This window comes from Sander vitreus, chromosome 17, assembly GCF_031162955.1.
Source record: "Sander vitreus isolate 19-12246 chromosome 17, sanVit1, whole genome shotgun sequence".
NCBI classification, from domain to species: domain Eukaryota; kingdom Metazoa; phylum Chordata; class Actinopteri; order Perciformes; family Percidae; genus Sander; species Sander vitreus.
The window spans coordinates 11638603-11656102 of record NC_135871.1 but is presented as its reverse complement, the minus strand read 5'-3'; the positions used below and the strand labels follow the sequence as shown (position 1 = coordinate 11656102).

The window sequence follows — 17500 nt, the reverse complement described above, 5'->3', positions numbered from 1 at the left end:
TGGCAGAAAAAATTGACACAGGACATAATCACGCGAAGAAAAGACGACAATCAAGTGAAAATGTAAGTACCATGTCTTAAAATATAGAGATAAAAATATTTTAATGGCATCAAGTTAATTCTTTCTTAGTTGCACCACTTGAGTCAGAATGGACCCACCACTTCATGCTGATTTTATAGTAGTATTCCTCACAGCGAACATCCTGTTTTTTCTTAATCCCACAGATGCTATAAGGGGTTGAGATCTAACCATCTGACCAGGGGCATCATTTGCACTAAACAAATAGCAAATAGCAGACTATTGGCCAAATCTGGCCTGCCAAATGAAATCTAAAACGTTCCCTAATTGGCGTACATTAAAATATTAGACAAGGTTTAACAATCTATTGTTGATAAAATAAATGTAAAACATTTATGTAAATCACAATGGAGTTAACATTATTGTAACCATTTAATCATCAATACCCTTTTGAAGAGCAAAGTGATACTGTGCCTGAAATAAGTTCTAATAAAAAATAAAGCTACTTCACTTGGATTAAACAGTGTTTTGCTTTAATTAAAACACTGATTTAATTTCTCAGTTATTACACAAAAAGTGATTTGGATCTCTTAAAGGAACACGCCGACTTATTGGGACTTTAGCTTAATCACCGTATCCCCCAGAGTTAGATAAGTCCATACATACCCTTCTCATCTCTGTGCGTGTCGTAACTGTCTGATGCCCCCACTGCTATATTACTCCAACTCTGAGCGAACTCCAGGCGAACTCTCTGCTCCTCACCACAGGGCTTCTCTGGTGCTGCGAGCAAATCGCTCCGCCCAAGTAGCAGAAGTAGCAGTGCTTCGCCTTCTGAGAATATAGTTCCCAGTTTATATACGGTTAGAAGATGGCTGTGTCTCATGTGACCTTGTTATTTGTACATGCTGTGACTATACAAATCACAACATGTAAATAGGAACATGTTGGTGTTATTTTGTCACTTATTGGAGCAGTAGGCTAGATGGAACCGGTTACCTCCAGGATCTGTGCTAAGCCAGGCTAGCGGTGGGTACGTCAGACAGAGTTAGGACACGCACGGAGATGAGAAGGGTATGTATTGACATATCTAACTCTGGGGGATACGGTGAATAAGCTAAAGTCCCAATAAGTCAGCGTGTTCCTTTAAACACAAATGACAGGGTTGTATTAGTGATGAAATTGGTGTGGTTTTATCATGCTTTCAGCCCACTCTGCAGATTCCAAACCTGCAGTTATGCACAGGGATATATGGCATCAAACTGAAATGTATCATATCATAACATCAAGACATATTCTGCCAGTTATGATCTCGCATTCTCACAGGGTCATTAAAGGAAATGTCATTACCAGGTTGCACAGATTGTTCCAGGAAACGATTAAAGTGTTGACAAGAGTTAGTGCAAAGTTTCAGTGCCCTGAGCAGCACAACTGGAGAGTGTCTTTAATGATGAGTTGTGTAGAAAGCAGTTGAGAGTCGCCTCATTTTGCCATTCTGCTCTAAAGTCACTAGCAGTGGCAGCAGCACAGAACAGGGTGGGAGAGTTTATCTTGGTTCAGATGTGAATAGTGTTAAATGGAGTAAAACGTGTAAACAGCCACAGCCCGATATGCTTCATTGGATCTTTTTAAACACCATTATTGTTGATTTAGTTCAGTAACATCAATCTTCAATATTAATGATATATCCACAAAAAGAGAGACTAACAACTAAGATGGACTGTTTGTTGACTTACGTAAGTAATATATGAGTAAATGATTGATTTTGTGTCAAATGGCTTGTTAGCCTAATGACAGTTTAAGGTTTGAGTTGCCCACAGTTCTCCTCCGTCTCTTAACATGTTTACACAAAACTGCTTGACCTATTAAAGATTAATATGTGACCATTTCTGATTTGAACATACAGTAACTGATACTCTGTTCACATGCATGCCATGGTCAGAGTTTTAGCTTGTCTTTTTAGGTTTTACAGGAATTTGGCATCAACCTTGTCTTTTCATTTTTATACATATACATACAATTAATACAAAAAAGAATACAATTAACATATAAAGTCAATTAGCAGGAAGTAACTTCTTTTTGTACCAAGGATGGCAATTAGCATCTTATGGGTTCAACAAAAAGCATTATCGTAATAAGTCTGGTTTTAAGGTTCTTTACCATTACCATGTTTTAGTGTTCATTTAATGCAATAAAATCTTTCCATTCTTTTTTCTTGTGCAATATAGGAATATATAGGAACATCTAAAGCATTTTAATATAATTCTAAAGATGTCCTTACGTTTTACAGTTATTATTTACTGTGGATTTTTTTCATTTAAGGAAACTGATAAGGAATGACAGGATGGTCTTTGGCTCTTGTTCTTTTTGGCATCAAAAGCCCAGAGACGGGAATGATTTAGGAGAACATGAGAAACGCTGTAGTCTTCTACTTTTTTTTTACTCTGCTTTTCAAGATCTTCAGTTTCTGGTAGGAGTGGAGCTCTGATCATGTATCATAATGCCATTTTGCACATTTACCCTGTAGAACTCTATTCATCATGAAGTCTGAGTCAGGATGATTCACAAACAAGTTACTTCCAAAGCAAACTGCAATCAGGGAAGAAAAACAGCTGATTGAAATCACAACAGCACAGTTTTGATGAAATATGAAGGGCAGGGAAGAGTGATTCATAAATGCATGCGTTACATTGTTAATTTTGGAAATGTCCCTAGTCAAAGATGATGTCTTTGCTTCAGAATGTGAATGTTTGGATTTCTCCTACTTTAAGTTGCCTGAAATGAGAACCATTCTCATGTGACTGCTCTCCTTACTGTGATATAGGAAAATGGTTCAGGGTGCCTCGACACAGTGGGAGCCGTTGTGATAGACCTGGAAGGGAATGTAGCTGCAGCGGTGTCCAGTGGAGGTCTGGCCATGAAACATCCCGGCAGGGTTGGCCAGGTAATCAGGCCTTCTCCTCCTCCTTTTTCTCTGTTTGTGTCTTTACCCACATACCTTCTTTAAAGGGGCCATATGCTAATTTTCAGGTTTACACTCGTCTTTTGGGGTTCTACTAGAACATGTTTACATGCTTTAATGTTAAAAAAACACACAATTATTCTCATACTGTCAGTCTGAATATAGTCTTGAAAAAGCTCTTGAAATTTAGAGATTGGCCGACTCAGGTGACACCAGAGTTTTTTTTTAAGGCTGTCTATGGCCCAAGCCACCGTGGCCTAAACCCCCTGCGCTCAAAGGATGGGCAGGAGCTGCTGAAAGACAATGAGCCCATTAACGTCCGATGTAAAGAGCATTTCCAGGAACTCCTCAACTGCGACAGCACAACTGAACCAGATAGCATCAGCCACATCTTTCAGAGTCCCATCAGAGAAGACATGGGGGAACCACCCAACAGAACTGAGGTCCAAAATGCCGTTAGGAGCCTAAAGAACAACAAGGCCACTGGACCAGATGGGATCCCAGCGGAGATCTTGAAGAGTGGTGGACCAGAACTCCTGTACCACATCCATGCCCTACTAAGGTCTGGGGAAAAAGCTCTCTCTAGATTTAAGAAGGGGACAAGGCTGAATGTGGAAACTACAGAGGCATCTCACTCCTATCAACAGGCAAGGTGCTTGCTTGTGTCGTTGCCAATCGACTGTTACCACTGTCTGAGGAAGTACTCCCTGAATCTCAGTGTGGCTTCTGCCCATCCACAGGTACAGCAGACATGATATTCACAGCACGCCAACTGCAGGAAAAATGCCGTGAACAAAAACAACCTTTAAAAAACGACCGCCAGGCTCTCTGGAGCATACTATCAAGGCATGGCTGCCATGATAAATGCGTCAGAATACTGATGTTACTACATGATGGCATGTCAGCCACAGTGCTCAGCAACAGCGGCTCTGAGTCTGGGCCTTTTACAGTAGCAACAGGGGTCAAACGGGTGTATCATAGCATCCACCCCGTTTGCCATCTTTATTGCTACCTTACTCCACCTCATTGGTGAAGAACTGATGGCCGGCTCTTCAACCTTAACAGGTTTAAAGCCAAGAGCAAAATCAGGAACACCACCATCATGGAGCTTTATTATGCGGATGACAACGCCATCGTAGCACACTCCACAGAAGACCTCCAGGGCATCCTGAATGCCTTTGCCAAGGCATACAGGGCCCTGGGTCTAGACTTAAACATCAAGAAGACCCAGGTCCTACTTCAACCTCCACCTAATCAGCCACCAACTCACCCCACCATAAAAGTGGACAACATCATCCTTGAAAATGTTGACCACTTTCCTTACCTTGGCAACCTCCTCTCCTCAAAAGCTGACATCGACTCCGAAATCAACCACCGCCTGAGCTGGACCAGTGGCGCATACTCAGGAAAAGAGTCTTTGAAGACAGAGACCTAAAGGCCCAAACAAAACTCCTGGTCTACAAAGCTGTGGTCCTCCCCACCCTGCTGTATGGGTGTGAATCCTGGACCACCTACAGCAGGCACCTGAGAACCCTGGAGCAACATCATCAAAGACACTTCAGGAAGATTCTGAGGATCAACTGGGAGGACAGACGTACCAACATCAGCGTTTTGGAGGAAGCCAACATGTTCAGTATCAACATCACAATAATGCAGTACCAACTTCGATGGACTAGCCATGTTATTTGCATGTCAAACACTCGTCTCCCCAAACCGCTCCTATACTCCCAATTGAAGGAAGGTCGGCGAGCCCCTGGTGGTCTAAAAACACGCTTCAAGGACTATATTAAGATCAGTCTAAAGAAGTTCAAAATTCCAGTAAGCAACTAGGAGCAGACAACTGTGCAGGAAGGAGCTGTGCGCCATGAAATGTAACTCTGCTGTGTCACAGAGACAAAGTGACAGCACCGCAAGGAAAAAAAGAAAAAGGCTCCTCTACCACCTCCACTTTCCCCTGCCCACACTGCCCCAAGATCACGTATTGGCCTGTACAGCCATCTAAAGACCCACTAGAAGGCAATAAGAAGGATAGTCCTACTCGTTTCGAGTGACCGCCGATGATGATGATGATGATACCTGTATTCACCCTCTGTCTGAAACGCTCCGTTTCAGTGCCTGTCTCTTTAAGCCCCCCTCCTGAAAAAGCCCAGTCTGCCCTGATTGGTCAGCGTCTCTGGGTCTTGCACATCTGCGCTTTTGGCATCTCTGCACAGTCATTGCAGCCGGGGAGTGACTGTAACCGCACTGTAGCTGCACTTTCTATCTATATATTTTGTATAGTGTTACATCACAACCATACAGAAGTCCTGAAGGCTCGTTTAAAGGCAGGTTTCTGAACACGGGCTGTGTGTATTTCTCTGCGGATTGACCGTTTTGATTCGTGATATATTTTAGTACGATAATGTAGAATTTCTATTTTATATAGTATACACCTACATATAGTTTGTGTCAAATTATAATGATATGCATCTTGGAATAGTAGCAGCAGTAAAACAAAAACTGCTTTTTCCCTGCCTAAATTATCTGAATCTAATGTGGACCACCTCCTAAACCAGGTTATTTATTACTCAACTCATTGTTTTTGGTTTTACAGCCTAGACCTTTTCTGTATGATGCTGTCTCACTGTTCATGAAACCGGTTTTCTGCAGGCAGTCATTTTTACCCCAAAAGCTATGATAACGTTTAGTCTGTTTAATCCGCCCTGACTCCAACCTCCGTTCGACTGTCTCCGTCTTCAGAATCAGCTGTCTGTCTGTCGGCAGCAGCTCCTGAGGTGTTGAGAGGACAGTAGCCAGCCAAACTGTCTGCACCAGGCTGACTGAGAGCAGAAATTTACTGGACAATAATAGTTTTTATATAGGAGGATAGGAAGGACTCAGCATTGTTTTCAAATTAAATGCATCAAGCTGTTCGGTGAGACAGGCGAGTGACGGACATAAAAAATGCCACCTATGCAGGTTGGCCATTAGACTCTCGAGTGGACAAAAACAATGCCAGTGGAAAAATGTGTTTGCTGGATCTGTAAACGCAACAACAACACATTAACCACTAACGACTTAAAGGTGCTCTAAGCGTTGTCATGCGTTTTTTAGGCTACAACATTTTTTGTCACATACAGCAAACATCTCGTCACTATCCGCAAGCTGCTTGTCCCCTGAACATGGTGTAAAAAAACGTGGTCTCTGTAGACACCTCATGCTCCACACACGTAAACAAAAACAAACTGGCCAACCTGCACCACCAAACATAATGAGCAGTGTTCCAGCGTTCCAGCCAATAACCGACAAGAAGGATTTGGGGTGGGGGTTGGGGGGTTAGTGCACGGAAGGGAGGGAGAGGGAACGGGATGAAGAGGAGGGAGGGGCGAACTAGCCTCATTTTGTTTGAAAATACTTCTAAAGTCAACAAGAAAGTCACCTAACATCGCTTAGAGCACCTTTTTAATAAGGCGACAGTGTGCCACGGCTGTCTGTTTTTATGCCTTCCAGTGGCCAAAAATGAACTCAATCAATCCAGCTTTAGAAAAACTGAAAGCAGCAGATAAGAGTTGGTAGCGAGCAGCTGTTACTAAATAAGCCCCCCCCCCCCCATCTTTTTGCCCCCCTCCTTTTTGTTTCTAACGTTTGTGTTAATTCAGCATTGCTGCTGTTTGATGTACCTAATAGAGCTAAACGTTTGCTTCTTAATGCAGGTAGTCAAAAAGAATGGGGCGACCTTCTACACAAGAATTCGCTTTTACTTTGAGGCAGCTACAGGAAGTTATGAGTTTGTATGAACAGCAGCTTAACAGGGGAAAACAACAATTTAACAATGGGGACAGCACAGAATGAATGAATCAGTAGGATTTACTGCATTGACTTCATTAACACTATCACTGGCTGTTTAAAAACCTGAAGCTCAGATCAATAGAGTTGTGAGTACAGTAGGCATATGGCATGTTCTTTTAGTGTAGTGAATAATGTGGAAATGTAAATTAGGCTGAAATGACCATCCCAGCCTGCAGTGTAAGTTTTAAAATCTTGTAATCGGCCATGAGCATGCCTTACTTAAAGTTATTATTTGAGATTGTTTTAGTACTTCCAAAACAGAATATCAAAACTAAAAAAAACTTAAAACTTATTTTCATCTAAAATGTCCTCTTATCCTCTCTTTTCTCAGGCTGCTCATTATGGATGTGGCTGCTGGGCTGAAAATGCCTGTAGTATGAACTCTCACTCTACAGCAGTGAGTACCTCAGGTATACCACATCACACTCTTTACTACCTACTTTGCAGTTGTGTACAGTATATGTGTGTTTGCATGCATGTAGCCTGCCTTTTGTTTTGGAGATGATATGAATCCAAAACCGATATTTGATGTGAACCTCTTATTTAGGCCTCTGTGATTCAAACTTCAAAAAGCCTGATAATACTTTCCAATGACCTCCAACCATTCCTGCTGAGTGACTCTCATCAGTCACTTCCTCCACTGATTGAGTCATCATTCTCCGCTCTCTGTTAGTCGGCTGCATGCCAGGTGCATTGCAAAGCTCTTTGGATTTGCAGTGACATTTGTCATGGGACACCTGCTGTAGATATGATGAGGAGAACCGCTGGGAGTGCAGCAGAAAGATGATACATTTGCGAAATATCAAGTGCAGTTATCTAGATTTAGATCATAACTTTTGCTGGTCTAAATGAGTAATTATATCATATATCAAATCAGTGAGAAGTACGTATGTGGAAAGTATGCAGTATTTTCTCATCTCTAAAAACATTTTGTCACAAAATTCATTTATTTAATCATTATGGCCAAATAATGGTCATAACATTAAGAACGATGCATAATATGCTCTTAGGAAAATCAGCTGGCCATAAATTAAGTTAAGTTTTTAAAAAGTGATCAAGTATTGAGGCTACTAGGTTTTATTTTAGCATGTGAGCTATACACAGTCATTAAAGCTGTGGTAGGCACATTAATTTTGGCGCCATTGGATAAAACTTCTGTAATATTCTTTCAGCATATTGATTGAATTCAAATGGTCTGAGATAAAACTAGTGTTTCTATTGGCTGTTTTGCTCATGCATACCATATGCCCGTGCGACAGAGAGGGGAGCGGCAGGGCTGCTGGAAGAGGTCTCACTCCATTTAAAGTTCTGGTGTTTTTTGCTTTCTACCCACTGCATCTTCAATTCTACCAATATGAGGAGCCTTTAACTAATTAGATCCAAATCTAATTAAAACTGAAAACACAATTTGTAAAACTAAATGTATTAAAGTGCTCATATTGTGCTTTTTGGCTTTTCCCCTTTTATTGTGTTGTATATCTTTTTGTGCACATTATAGGTTTACAAAGTGAAAAAGCCCAAAGTCCACCCCAAAGGGACTTACCATCTTCCAGAGAAAACCCTGTTCACAAACTGCTCCAAACAGCTCTACTGTAGTCCAGCCTTTACTTCCGTGACGAACGTGCGTCACTTTGTAAGTCACACGTTATAATGCTCACCTAGCTGCTAGCGTGGCAAGCCCTCATACTCTGCAACTGACAAGCTAGCAGTACTTACTGCGCATGTGCGACTCCCAACAAAGATGGAACAGAAGTGAGATGTCTCACTCTGTAGCTAAAACAGAGAGCTCACACTCAAAAATATGGTGTCTTCTGAAAGTTAAACCCCACAAACCTATTCTGGTAAATACAATTATGAACCTGAAAATGAGCATAATATGAGCACTTTAATTTAAGATTTTGCAGTATATTCCCAGTATAGTTTTCTGCTGCAGGAAACGGTTAACAGATTATTTGCTAACTCTCAGACACTTTGTGCCGTGGTAATGATTTATAGTTGTCACCTGTCACGTACTGCTTGTCCTTCTTCCTTTTTCTTTTTACTATGTTTAGGAGGAGTTGGAGGACGTAGGTGGTTGCTATTGTTTCTCCTCATGCAGAGGTGGAAAGCTGAACTACCCAAGCTGGAAATCTTGCTTGATTTTCATTGCAGTTAACAGGTCATCAAGGTTAAAGGTTTGACAGTCTGGTAAACCTTGTCAATAGTTTATCACCAGACATTTCGCTACCTCAGATGCTGTCATATCAGACTTGTCCCTCACAGATGCTGTCAAAATAGATATTCAATGATAGAAAGATTGTATAGACTGCATTAGATAAGTATCTTCAACACTAAGTATAACATTATACATTTTAGTCTTTTATCAGCCTCATGAAAATGACCTAAAATGTCTAGATAAGTTCACAACTACAAGAGACAATTAAGCAAATTCTGAGGATATTTAACACTCTGCTTTGGGACTTTTGACATTTTTAAATAAAAGAATTATCTGAACAGTGAAGCAGGTCATTAGCTGATTTTGTAATAAATCTAAAACAGAAATTTACCAGTGCTTATTTAGAGGATCTTAAGACCAAGACCAATCTCCTTCTAGCAATGTTACCTGCATTCTAAATGAATATAAATAGTTACAGCCCAGAACAATTTGAAGTAAAACACAATGCAGAGTAATGACAGAATTGGTGTCAGATGATTGGATAAAATTCTTCTACAAGTTTGCATGTAGAGAAACGATAGCAGCCACCTTACTTCTTCTACCCGTCCTCTGCTGACAGCACACACAGGAGGACCTCCTGATGCACTGGCTCTTCAGGGTTTTAACGAGAGTCAATTGGACAAAGGCATGCTTCCCTTTTCAGGACCAAACTGCCATTTCAAAAACAAGTTGCATTTTTCTTGAACATATTACACAACGTATACAACAGACTGTCATTGCACCTAGGGAAATCTGAGTGCATCCTATTTGGCACCAAACGTAAGATTGAAACAAAGAATTCTGTTACATATCTAGGTATTACACTGGACCAGACACTGTCAGGATATTCCATTGTAGAGAAATTACTGAACAAGAGTGCCTGCAAATTGAAATTCTTATACCGTAATACAAGGCAGTTTGACTCCAAAATAAAAATAAAAAGCTCCTCGTCTCAGCACTCATTCAATGTCATTTTGATTATGCGTGCTCGGCATGGTACAGTGGTCTGACGATGAAAATGAAAAACAAGATGCAGATTATGCAAAATAATATGATCCGCTTCATACTGTCTAAACCTTCTAGGTATCATGTGGGAAGAAATGAGTTTAAGAGGGTTGAGTTCTTGCCTGTTAAGCTTAGGGTTGAACAACTTAAACTCAATCATATGTACAGTATTATTAAGGGTGTAGCCCCAAAGTATTTGGGATTTCAGATTTTGATGGTGCGTACTCAACATGCCCATGAGACTAGGGCCAGTGTCCGTTCATGTAAGGTGCCATGTGTGAATAGTGAAGCAAGAAAATCCTTTTTTTTTATACAGGAATTATTTCATGGAATAGTCTTCCACTTCATATCAAAATGGCAGCAACGAAAAGTGATTTTAGATATAAAGGTAGGGTCTACTTATGGAATAAAATAGATAATTAGGGGAAAATAAAATCTAGACTGGGGACAGGGTAATGTAGTGCTTTGTAGCTCATGGTGTTTTATCTGGTATTTTGATATGTATTGTTTTTTATTTTTTTTTTATTGTTTAAAGGAGGACTGTATGTGTTTGCATGTGTTGTATGTCCTGTTCTCTTACATCAGGGACCATGTTGGAAAAAAGTGTTTCTCGCTTTTACATGTTATCCCTTGGATACCCTCCCCCCTTGTTGTCTTTCTATATCCATAAATAAACCAAACCAAACAAAAAACCATGCTTAAGTGTTTCCCAAAAATGAGAGTGCATGCCTCCTTTAAGCTGAAAGCAACATTGCTTGTTGTGAGCTGTATTATTTTGAGTGTGAGGCAGAGAGGCGATATTAGCCCATTTCTTTTTCTTTTTTTTAAGATTATTTTTTGGGGCATTTTCAGGCCTTTTATTGACGGGACAGCTGAAGAGATGAAAGGGGATGGAGGGGGAATGACATGCAGTAAAGGGCTGCAGGTCAGAGTCGGCCCCAGGTCAGCTGCGTCAAGGAGTAAAGCTCTATATATGGGAGCCCGCTCTACCAACTGAGCTATCCGGGCGCCCGATATTAGCCCATTTCTTTAAGATGTGTAGAAGTCTGCGACATAGCTTCTGGGGAACATTAAAACCTTTTGATGTGGATCTGTAGCCTAATGCATCTGAGTGCAGACGAGCTGATTCGATCAGACAGGCTGAAGCTTGATTCATTTGTACTTGGAGCATTTGAGATAGCCTGCATTTTGCACCGCTGAAGCTTGTCTGAATATACAGTATTATCACCAGCAATTGGTGAGAAATTTCTGGGAGTGTAAGAACATATAATAATGAGCCAAAACAATTCTTTGGACTAACTGTAATTTTAACTACAGTTCTGAAAGCCAAATGCAGTATCTGCTATCTAAAATGTATGCCCCCGTCTGGCAATTCTGAAATTCTCTGGCACATTTCATTGAAACAAAAAATAAAACAAATCCCTTTTTATAACATTCCTACTGTCCTTGACAGTAGATGGAAGGGTAGATGTTTGCTCTGTATGTATTTTCCTGTCTTACTATATTGTGGCTTTGCCTTTGATGTTACTTTGAAAAAAGCTTTTCCTTATGGGTATGGAGAACATAATATGTGTTCCAGTATAACACCTGCTTTTAATTTTCCGAACATGAAAGGCATTCCTATCAAAAGAAACTGAAAAACAATCATTTTCATTCTGACTCGAGGAGCATGGTCCATACTCTATATGTCGCTCTTTCCTCTCTTTTACCTCACCACCACTTTGCCCTCCCACCCCTTCCATTTTAGTCTGTTTTGTAAGAAGTAACAGTTACATGCAGAATGTAGACTGATGAGTCAAGTTTCTAGATTTGGTCAAAAAATAATTCTTTGTTTTATATGCGTTGATTTGCTTTGTCTGGCCTTCACTTGCTGCTGTGGCCTATGAGAGAACAGCTCACAAACTTCACTGTTCGCTCTTGCTGCTGTTGGCTGTCACGTACAGTGTCTCCTAGTTGGCTTCTTTCTTTTTATACTTCTCTTCTGTTGAATTGCTTTAGTCTGGGAATCTTGCTGCAGTTCCCGCTCAACCGTGTTTGTGCCTCCATAATATCCACTTCCCCTGGGACAGAGCAGTTTGCGGTAAACACAGTACAAAAGGCACGTTACCTGGCCAATCTGACGTTATGCTCTCGTTCAAAAAGAACTTTGAATTGCTCCAGGCATCTGGTCTCCACGGTTACCGATCTGCATTCAGTTTTGTTGTAGTTACCTGATATTTTATGAGGCCTTCATTTGTGTTTACAGAAACAACAAGGCTATATTATTCAGTCTTTATGGAGTTTAACAGGAGCTTTTGCCAGATGTGTTTTCTTTTCACTTTTAGATTTCTTGTCTTTTTTCTGAGTGCCTGCACACTTCACATTTGAGAAAGATTATTTTGTAAGCATGCATTCAATATATGTCTTTTCCTTAGCAACAACAAGGTATTGGTTTCAGTGTTAGTCTTTTAAGCAGTATGTAGCATATTATCTAAGGTATTGGAAAAAAAAAAAAAAAACCTGCTATGTTTTGACTTGGAAGTGTTAAAGGATAAGGGATTTAGTCATTTCAACCTAACTGGGAAAACCATCTTACAAAAATACATGTTTTAATAATATCTTAATTTAAAACCTATCAACATAAAATTGATTCATAAATGTGTAATGGTGATACATGTTACAAGCATGCATGCATGCATGCATGCATGCACATACTGCAGTGAGCAGAGCAGAGTTAACAGAAGTGGAATTAATACTGGTTGCCGTTTCAAATTCCCAGACCAGCTGGGAATCTGTGCAGGGGAAACTAAATGAGAAACACATACCCTCCCTCAGCAATTACTGTCAGTGTGCCCTTGAGCAAGCCAGCTGTACTTGGCAGCCCCTAGGCGCTGTCATTGTTACGTACCTGAAATAATAAAGTTTTAAAGTCATCACGCTCTGAGAATGTGCTGAAATGACTGCAGTAGCACCACATCTTTTGAAAAGTAAATCCTTTAATTTTGCAATAATTTCCATTATGTAACTTATTAACCAGATATATTGGGAAACTGATCTTTTTAACAAGTTATGAATATCAAAGCATAGTATTACAAATGGTAATCAGGAAATGCTCGCACATACGGATCTCTTCAAAATTCACTTAAACCTCAAGATGTGAAAAATATCAAGATGTGATTAATAAATTAAAAAAAGTCAGATTTTTTTTTAATGTGCCTTGCATTCTTTGACGTAAGTGGTTTGTACTACATGTGCTTCAACTATCTCAAAGGGAACTCACTGGAGACCTTGTGCAATTCTGATTGAAGGCGTGCATGCTTGCAAGAAAGAAATGAGTTAAAGGTGCTCTAAGTGATGTAGGGTAATGTCACTTCTTGTTGACGTTCGAAGTATTGTCAAACAAAACGGAGGCTAGTTTGTCCCTCCCTCCTTCTCATCCTGTCCCCTCCCCGTCCCTTCCACGCACTAACCCCCCCCCCCCCCCAAATCCTTCTTGTCAGTTATTGGCTGGAACACTGTTTATGTTTCGTGGTGCAGATTGGCGCAGTTTGTTTTTGTTGCCGTTTGTGGAGCCTGGGCTGTCTACAGAGACCGCGTTTTTTTTACAGTGTGTTCAGGGGACAGGCAGCTCGCGGATAGTGAGGAGATGTTTGCTGTATGTGACACAAAATGTTGTAGCCTAAAAAACATTGTGACATCGCTTAGAGCACCTTTTATGCAAGTGAATGAGACAGGTTCAGCTGTGTCTTTTTTTTGCTAGGCTGTGGAGAGCATCTGATTCGCACCATGCTGGCAAGGGAATGCTCTGCTGCCATGCAGTCTGAAGATGCCCATCAAGCACTGCTGGAGGCTATGCAAAACAAGTTCATCAGTGAGTCACCCACATGCAGCCTGACTCCCACTACTTTCCATACACACAGATTTGTTTGTCAAGAACGTGTTTTGCGAGAAACACAATTATGTACTGAGAGAATCAAGCTAACAAACAGATGTTGCATAACATACGGAATGAGCTAACAACTTTGGAAACATTGGAAATAACAGAATCTGAAGAGACAGCTTTTGATTTATGGATCGTTTTCGTTCACTGTTTAAACCTTCAAATGTTCCACGCATCACAGCTGACGGCCACGGATAATTTTGGAAGACACAATTGTTTTTGTTAAAAGTTAATGTGAAGATGTTTTTTTTTTTTGTTTTTTTTTGCCATATTCTCAGAAGTGGTCAGTTTTTTTAGAAGGTCTTGTTAACTGTGTTTGCTGCGCCTGTGAATGACCACTGGGATAGCTCAGAGAAGACAGCATGTGGAAACGTGGTGGTTTCTGCCTTGTTTTGGCCTCCTTTAAAAGTCTGTCCCAGTTTGGCTTTGTCATGGACATCTGTAACACCAAGACGTTTGGACGGGCTGGATGAAGTCAATTTGAAGTTAATTCTTCTGCTGTTTCCTTTCAAGATGCACATTAAGTCAAAACAAAGCTCCATAAATCCTGCCTTAGCAAGAGCAATGATGACAGTGTCTGTGATGTGGAGGACTCTCACTCAACTTCCATGATACATTTGTCAGGTTCTCTAAATAGATTATCTTTAAAGGCAACACACAAAAGATATTTTTAGATGTTTATGTGTAATACAGTACTTTCATTGTTCACACACAAATATAAAATAGTTAAATCCCATTAATTTATTATTCTTTTATTGTTATGGTAAAATAATAAACATTTAGACAATAATTGAACTGCTCTCAAGTTTACAACATGCAAAGTTGTCAGTGTTATTATGAAGGGTATAACTAAATGTACAACAAAAACCTGGATTTTGTGTGAATGTTGTCCAAGCTGCACTCAAAAGTGTTAAAGTTTTATAGAGTGAGGAAAACGTTACGACATGGAACCAAAACCGGCGTGAAACGCAAGAAAGAAACAACGGCATGCAGACGCAAACGTGTTTTCATCAAATGCAATCAATTGGTCCTGCTGTTCTTTTTTCCTGTTGCTGTGTTGAGACATTTCAAGACACGCTGTAGCTGTTTTTAGTTTGTTCTTTTCCCAACTGAGCCCTTTTTTTCTTTTTTTTTGCCCCTCATTGATCAGCCAATCCAAGTTTTATATATATACACACAACACCTCATTCAAGTTTGCTTCTTTTGAATTTAGGAAACAAGAGAGAGGTTCTCATTCCACACAATTGACTCAAAGTTCTTTTTGAGTTATGTAGCTGGGTGTTTTTCTTTTGGTTAAATATTGTGGTACAGGAGTGTAAACAATGAAATATTTGTTAATTGAACAGTCTGCTAAATAAAATAAATCCATGCGAATAATTGCTTTCAGTTGTTTAACTTGGCCAGAAAGGCAAACAACTTGAATAGAAAGATTTTTTTTTTTTTGTCTTAGATCACCTTAATTCGTTTGAAAGGGCTGTGTTTTGTCTAGTTTTTTTTCATGTGTTCTCCTTGATTCAGGGTTAGGGTGGAAAACTAAGTATACAAGAGACTTGTTGATTGAGAATCTCTCCCCCCCCATGTTTATGCCTTGTTAAGTCATCTCAAGTGTGATGTTTTCTCTGTGTGTCCAGGCTCACCCTTTCTGGCCGGTGAAGATCGTGTTTTGGGTGGAGTAATTGTCTTGCGCTGCTGCAGATGTGTGGAACCTCCGCCGTCACAAAATATTCAGGGTATACTGGGTAAGACATTAATCATTTCAAGAATGATCACACTCAAACCTCGGGCGCCACAGCTTATGGTAGGCAGAGATTTGGCTGTTAATATTTAAAAATCCATCATCTGATAGATGGGAACAGGGGGAGGAGGCACTGTGGCTTTCCTGGCGGGTGGTCCGTGTTTTCATTCGCACAATCAGTCTCTGGTTTCACACCCTTCATCTCAGATTCGAACCGAGACCTCCCACTATGGCATCAACAGCTAATCTTCAGACAAGTGGAGGCCTTCTGACTACTGCCCAGTTTGGCTGATTGTATTGGCGGAACTGGTTTCTCTACCTGGAGCTTCTGAGAATGATCCTTCCTTTTGCAAAGCTTTACCATCTTGGAATTTGACTCAATCAGAGGTCTGTCCAAACGTTTAGCCCATATGACTTACTACTGGGTTTTTATGTTGTCCGTTGCCCTTTGCGGAAATTTTAACACGATGTATATCGAACCCTCAGCTCAAAAGAAACCAATGGATGAGTTTAAGTTCCCTGACAATGTAGAGCAGATGGTTCTCTATTCCATGTAGGAGGGCTTAAATCTTGATTTCAAAATAAACATAAAGGCAAATGACTAGTGAAGTGCTATTTATGTTATACAGTATGTCAGCTTGACTAATAAAATGCTCCAAAGTACCACTTACACACTGATGTACTGGCCCTGTTTGATGCTGTTTTTATGCACCGTAGCCCTTGTGCAGGGTGTGGACTACCTCAGATTACTGTGGACTGCAAACGGCTCTTTGTTGATTTACAAGAATAAACAGTATGTCAACCACAACCTATGGGTGCTGTAATCTGTCTCTAACTCACACGTTCTACCTTACTCTGCAGTTATGTCATAACTGCAAGTCATACAGTATATTTGTAATGATAATGGGCATGCTCAGAGTTTACCGCAGTTCAGCACGCTGAGTCACCTGCCGAATGTTTTCCTCTGGCAGATGGAAAGACTTGATTTGGGTTCATTATTATGTGACTGTTACTAAACTAAAAGTTTAAACCTTTAGTTTAGTTCCCTCCCCACACCCTCGCTCTGTCGCCAGGCTCTTTATATTTATACTATTACATTTATTCTTGTCTCGCATTGCCAGACCTATCTCCACAGTGATGTGGCGTAAGGTCTAGCTACTCCACAGATACATTCTAGGATAGGAGAAAAAAAACGCTCTGGGTTGTTTGCCACAGTCGGACTAACTTTATCGTGGAAATGTACTTCCGTTGATCCAGGCTACATTTATATCGATGTGTATTTATGTTAATTTATTTTCTCCTCTTCACTCTGTAATTAACCTTTTGTATCTGTGTGTTTTCACAGTGGAGTTTCTATGGAGTCACACCACAGAGAGCATGTGTGTTGGCTACATGTCTGCCCAAGATAGCAAAGCAAAGGTGAGTTTCCCAGTTAGCTTGACAAGCGGTCTGTCTTGCAATGAGTTTCAAATACAATTTGGTTATATAGAAACCTAATCATCCTTACCTCATTAACAAAACTTTAAGACTGCACATGTAGTTACAACCATATATTAGACTTTTATGAAGATTGTTTTACATTATATTGATGTTAATTAGAACAAATCATTAAAACAAAGGATTCTGTTTAAGTACTGTGGCAGATGTTTCAGAAACTCCACCTGACTGCAGAATTAAAATGTTGAATGAATGAAATGAGGCGTCTTTTAGCCAGATTCTTGTCTTGTTGTTTATCAATTCCTCCAGAGAAAATGACTCAATAAGTTGTCACCTGTCTTCGCCAGTATCATAACTGTGACTGATACACTATGGATTTAAAATGGGAATGAAGAATATAAAAAT

General features: G+C 40.2%; 1 protein-coding gene across 4 annotated transcripts in view; it reads left to right on the top strand.

Moving 5' to 3' along the window:
* tasp1 (taspase, threonine aspartase, 1) overlaps positions 1-17500 on the top strand; it is a 34391-nt gene that overhangs the window by 7756 nt on the left and 9135 nt on the right. For 2 of the 4 annotated variants that reach the window (XM_078272971.1, XM_078272972.1), the window contains exons 8-13: positions 1-62; positions 2840-2959; positions 7137-7215; positions 13744-13854; positions 15555-15662; positions 17004-17077. The exon at positions 1-62 is cut by the window's left edge and continues 45 nt beyond it. In XM_078272971.1, coding sequence (XP_078129097.1) covers positions 1-62; positions 2840-2959; positions 7137-7215; positions 13744-13854; positions 15555-15662; positions 17004-17077 — 554 coding nt within the window. The remainder of the gene's footprint in view (positions 63-2839; positions 2960-7136; positions 7216-13743; positions 13855-15554; positions 15663-17003; positions 17078-17500) is intronic. The other 2 variants (XM_078272974.1, XM_078272973.1) reach the window with 2 other exon arrangements.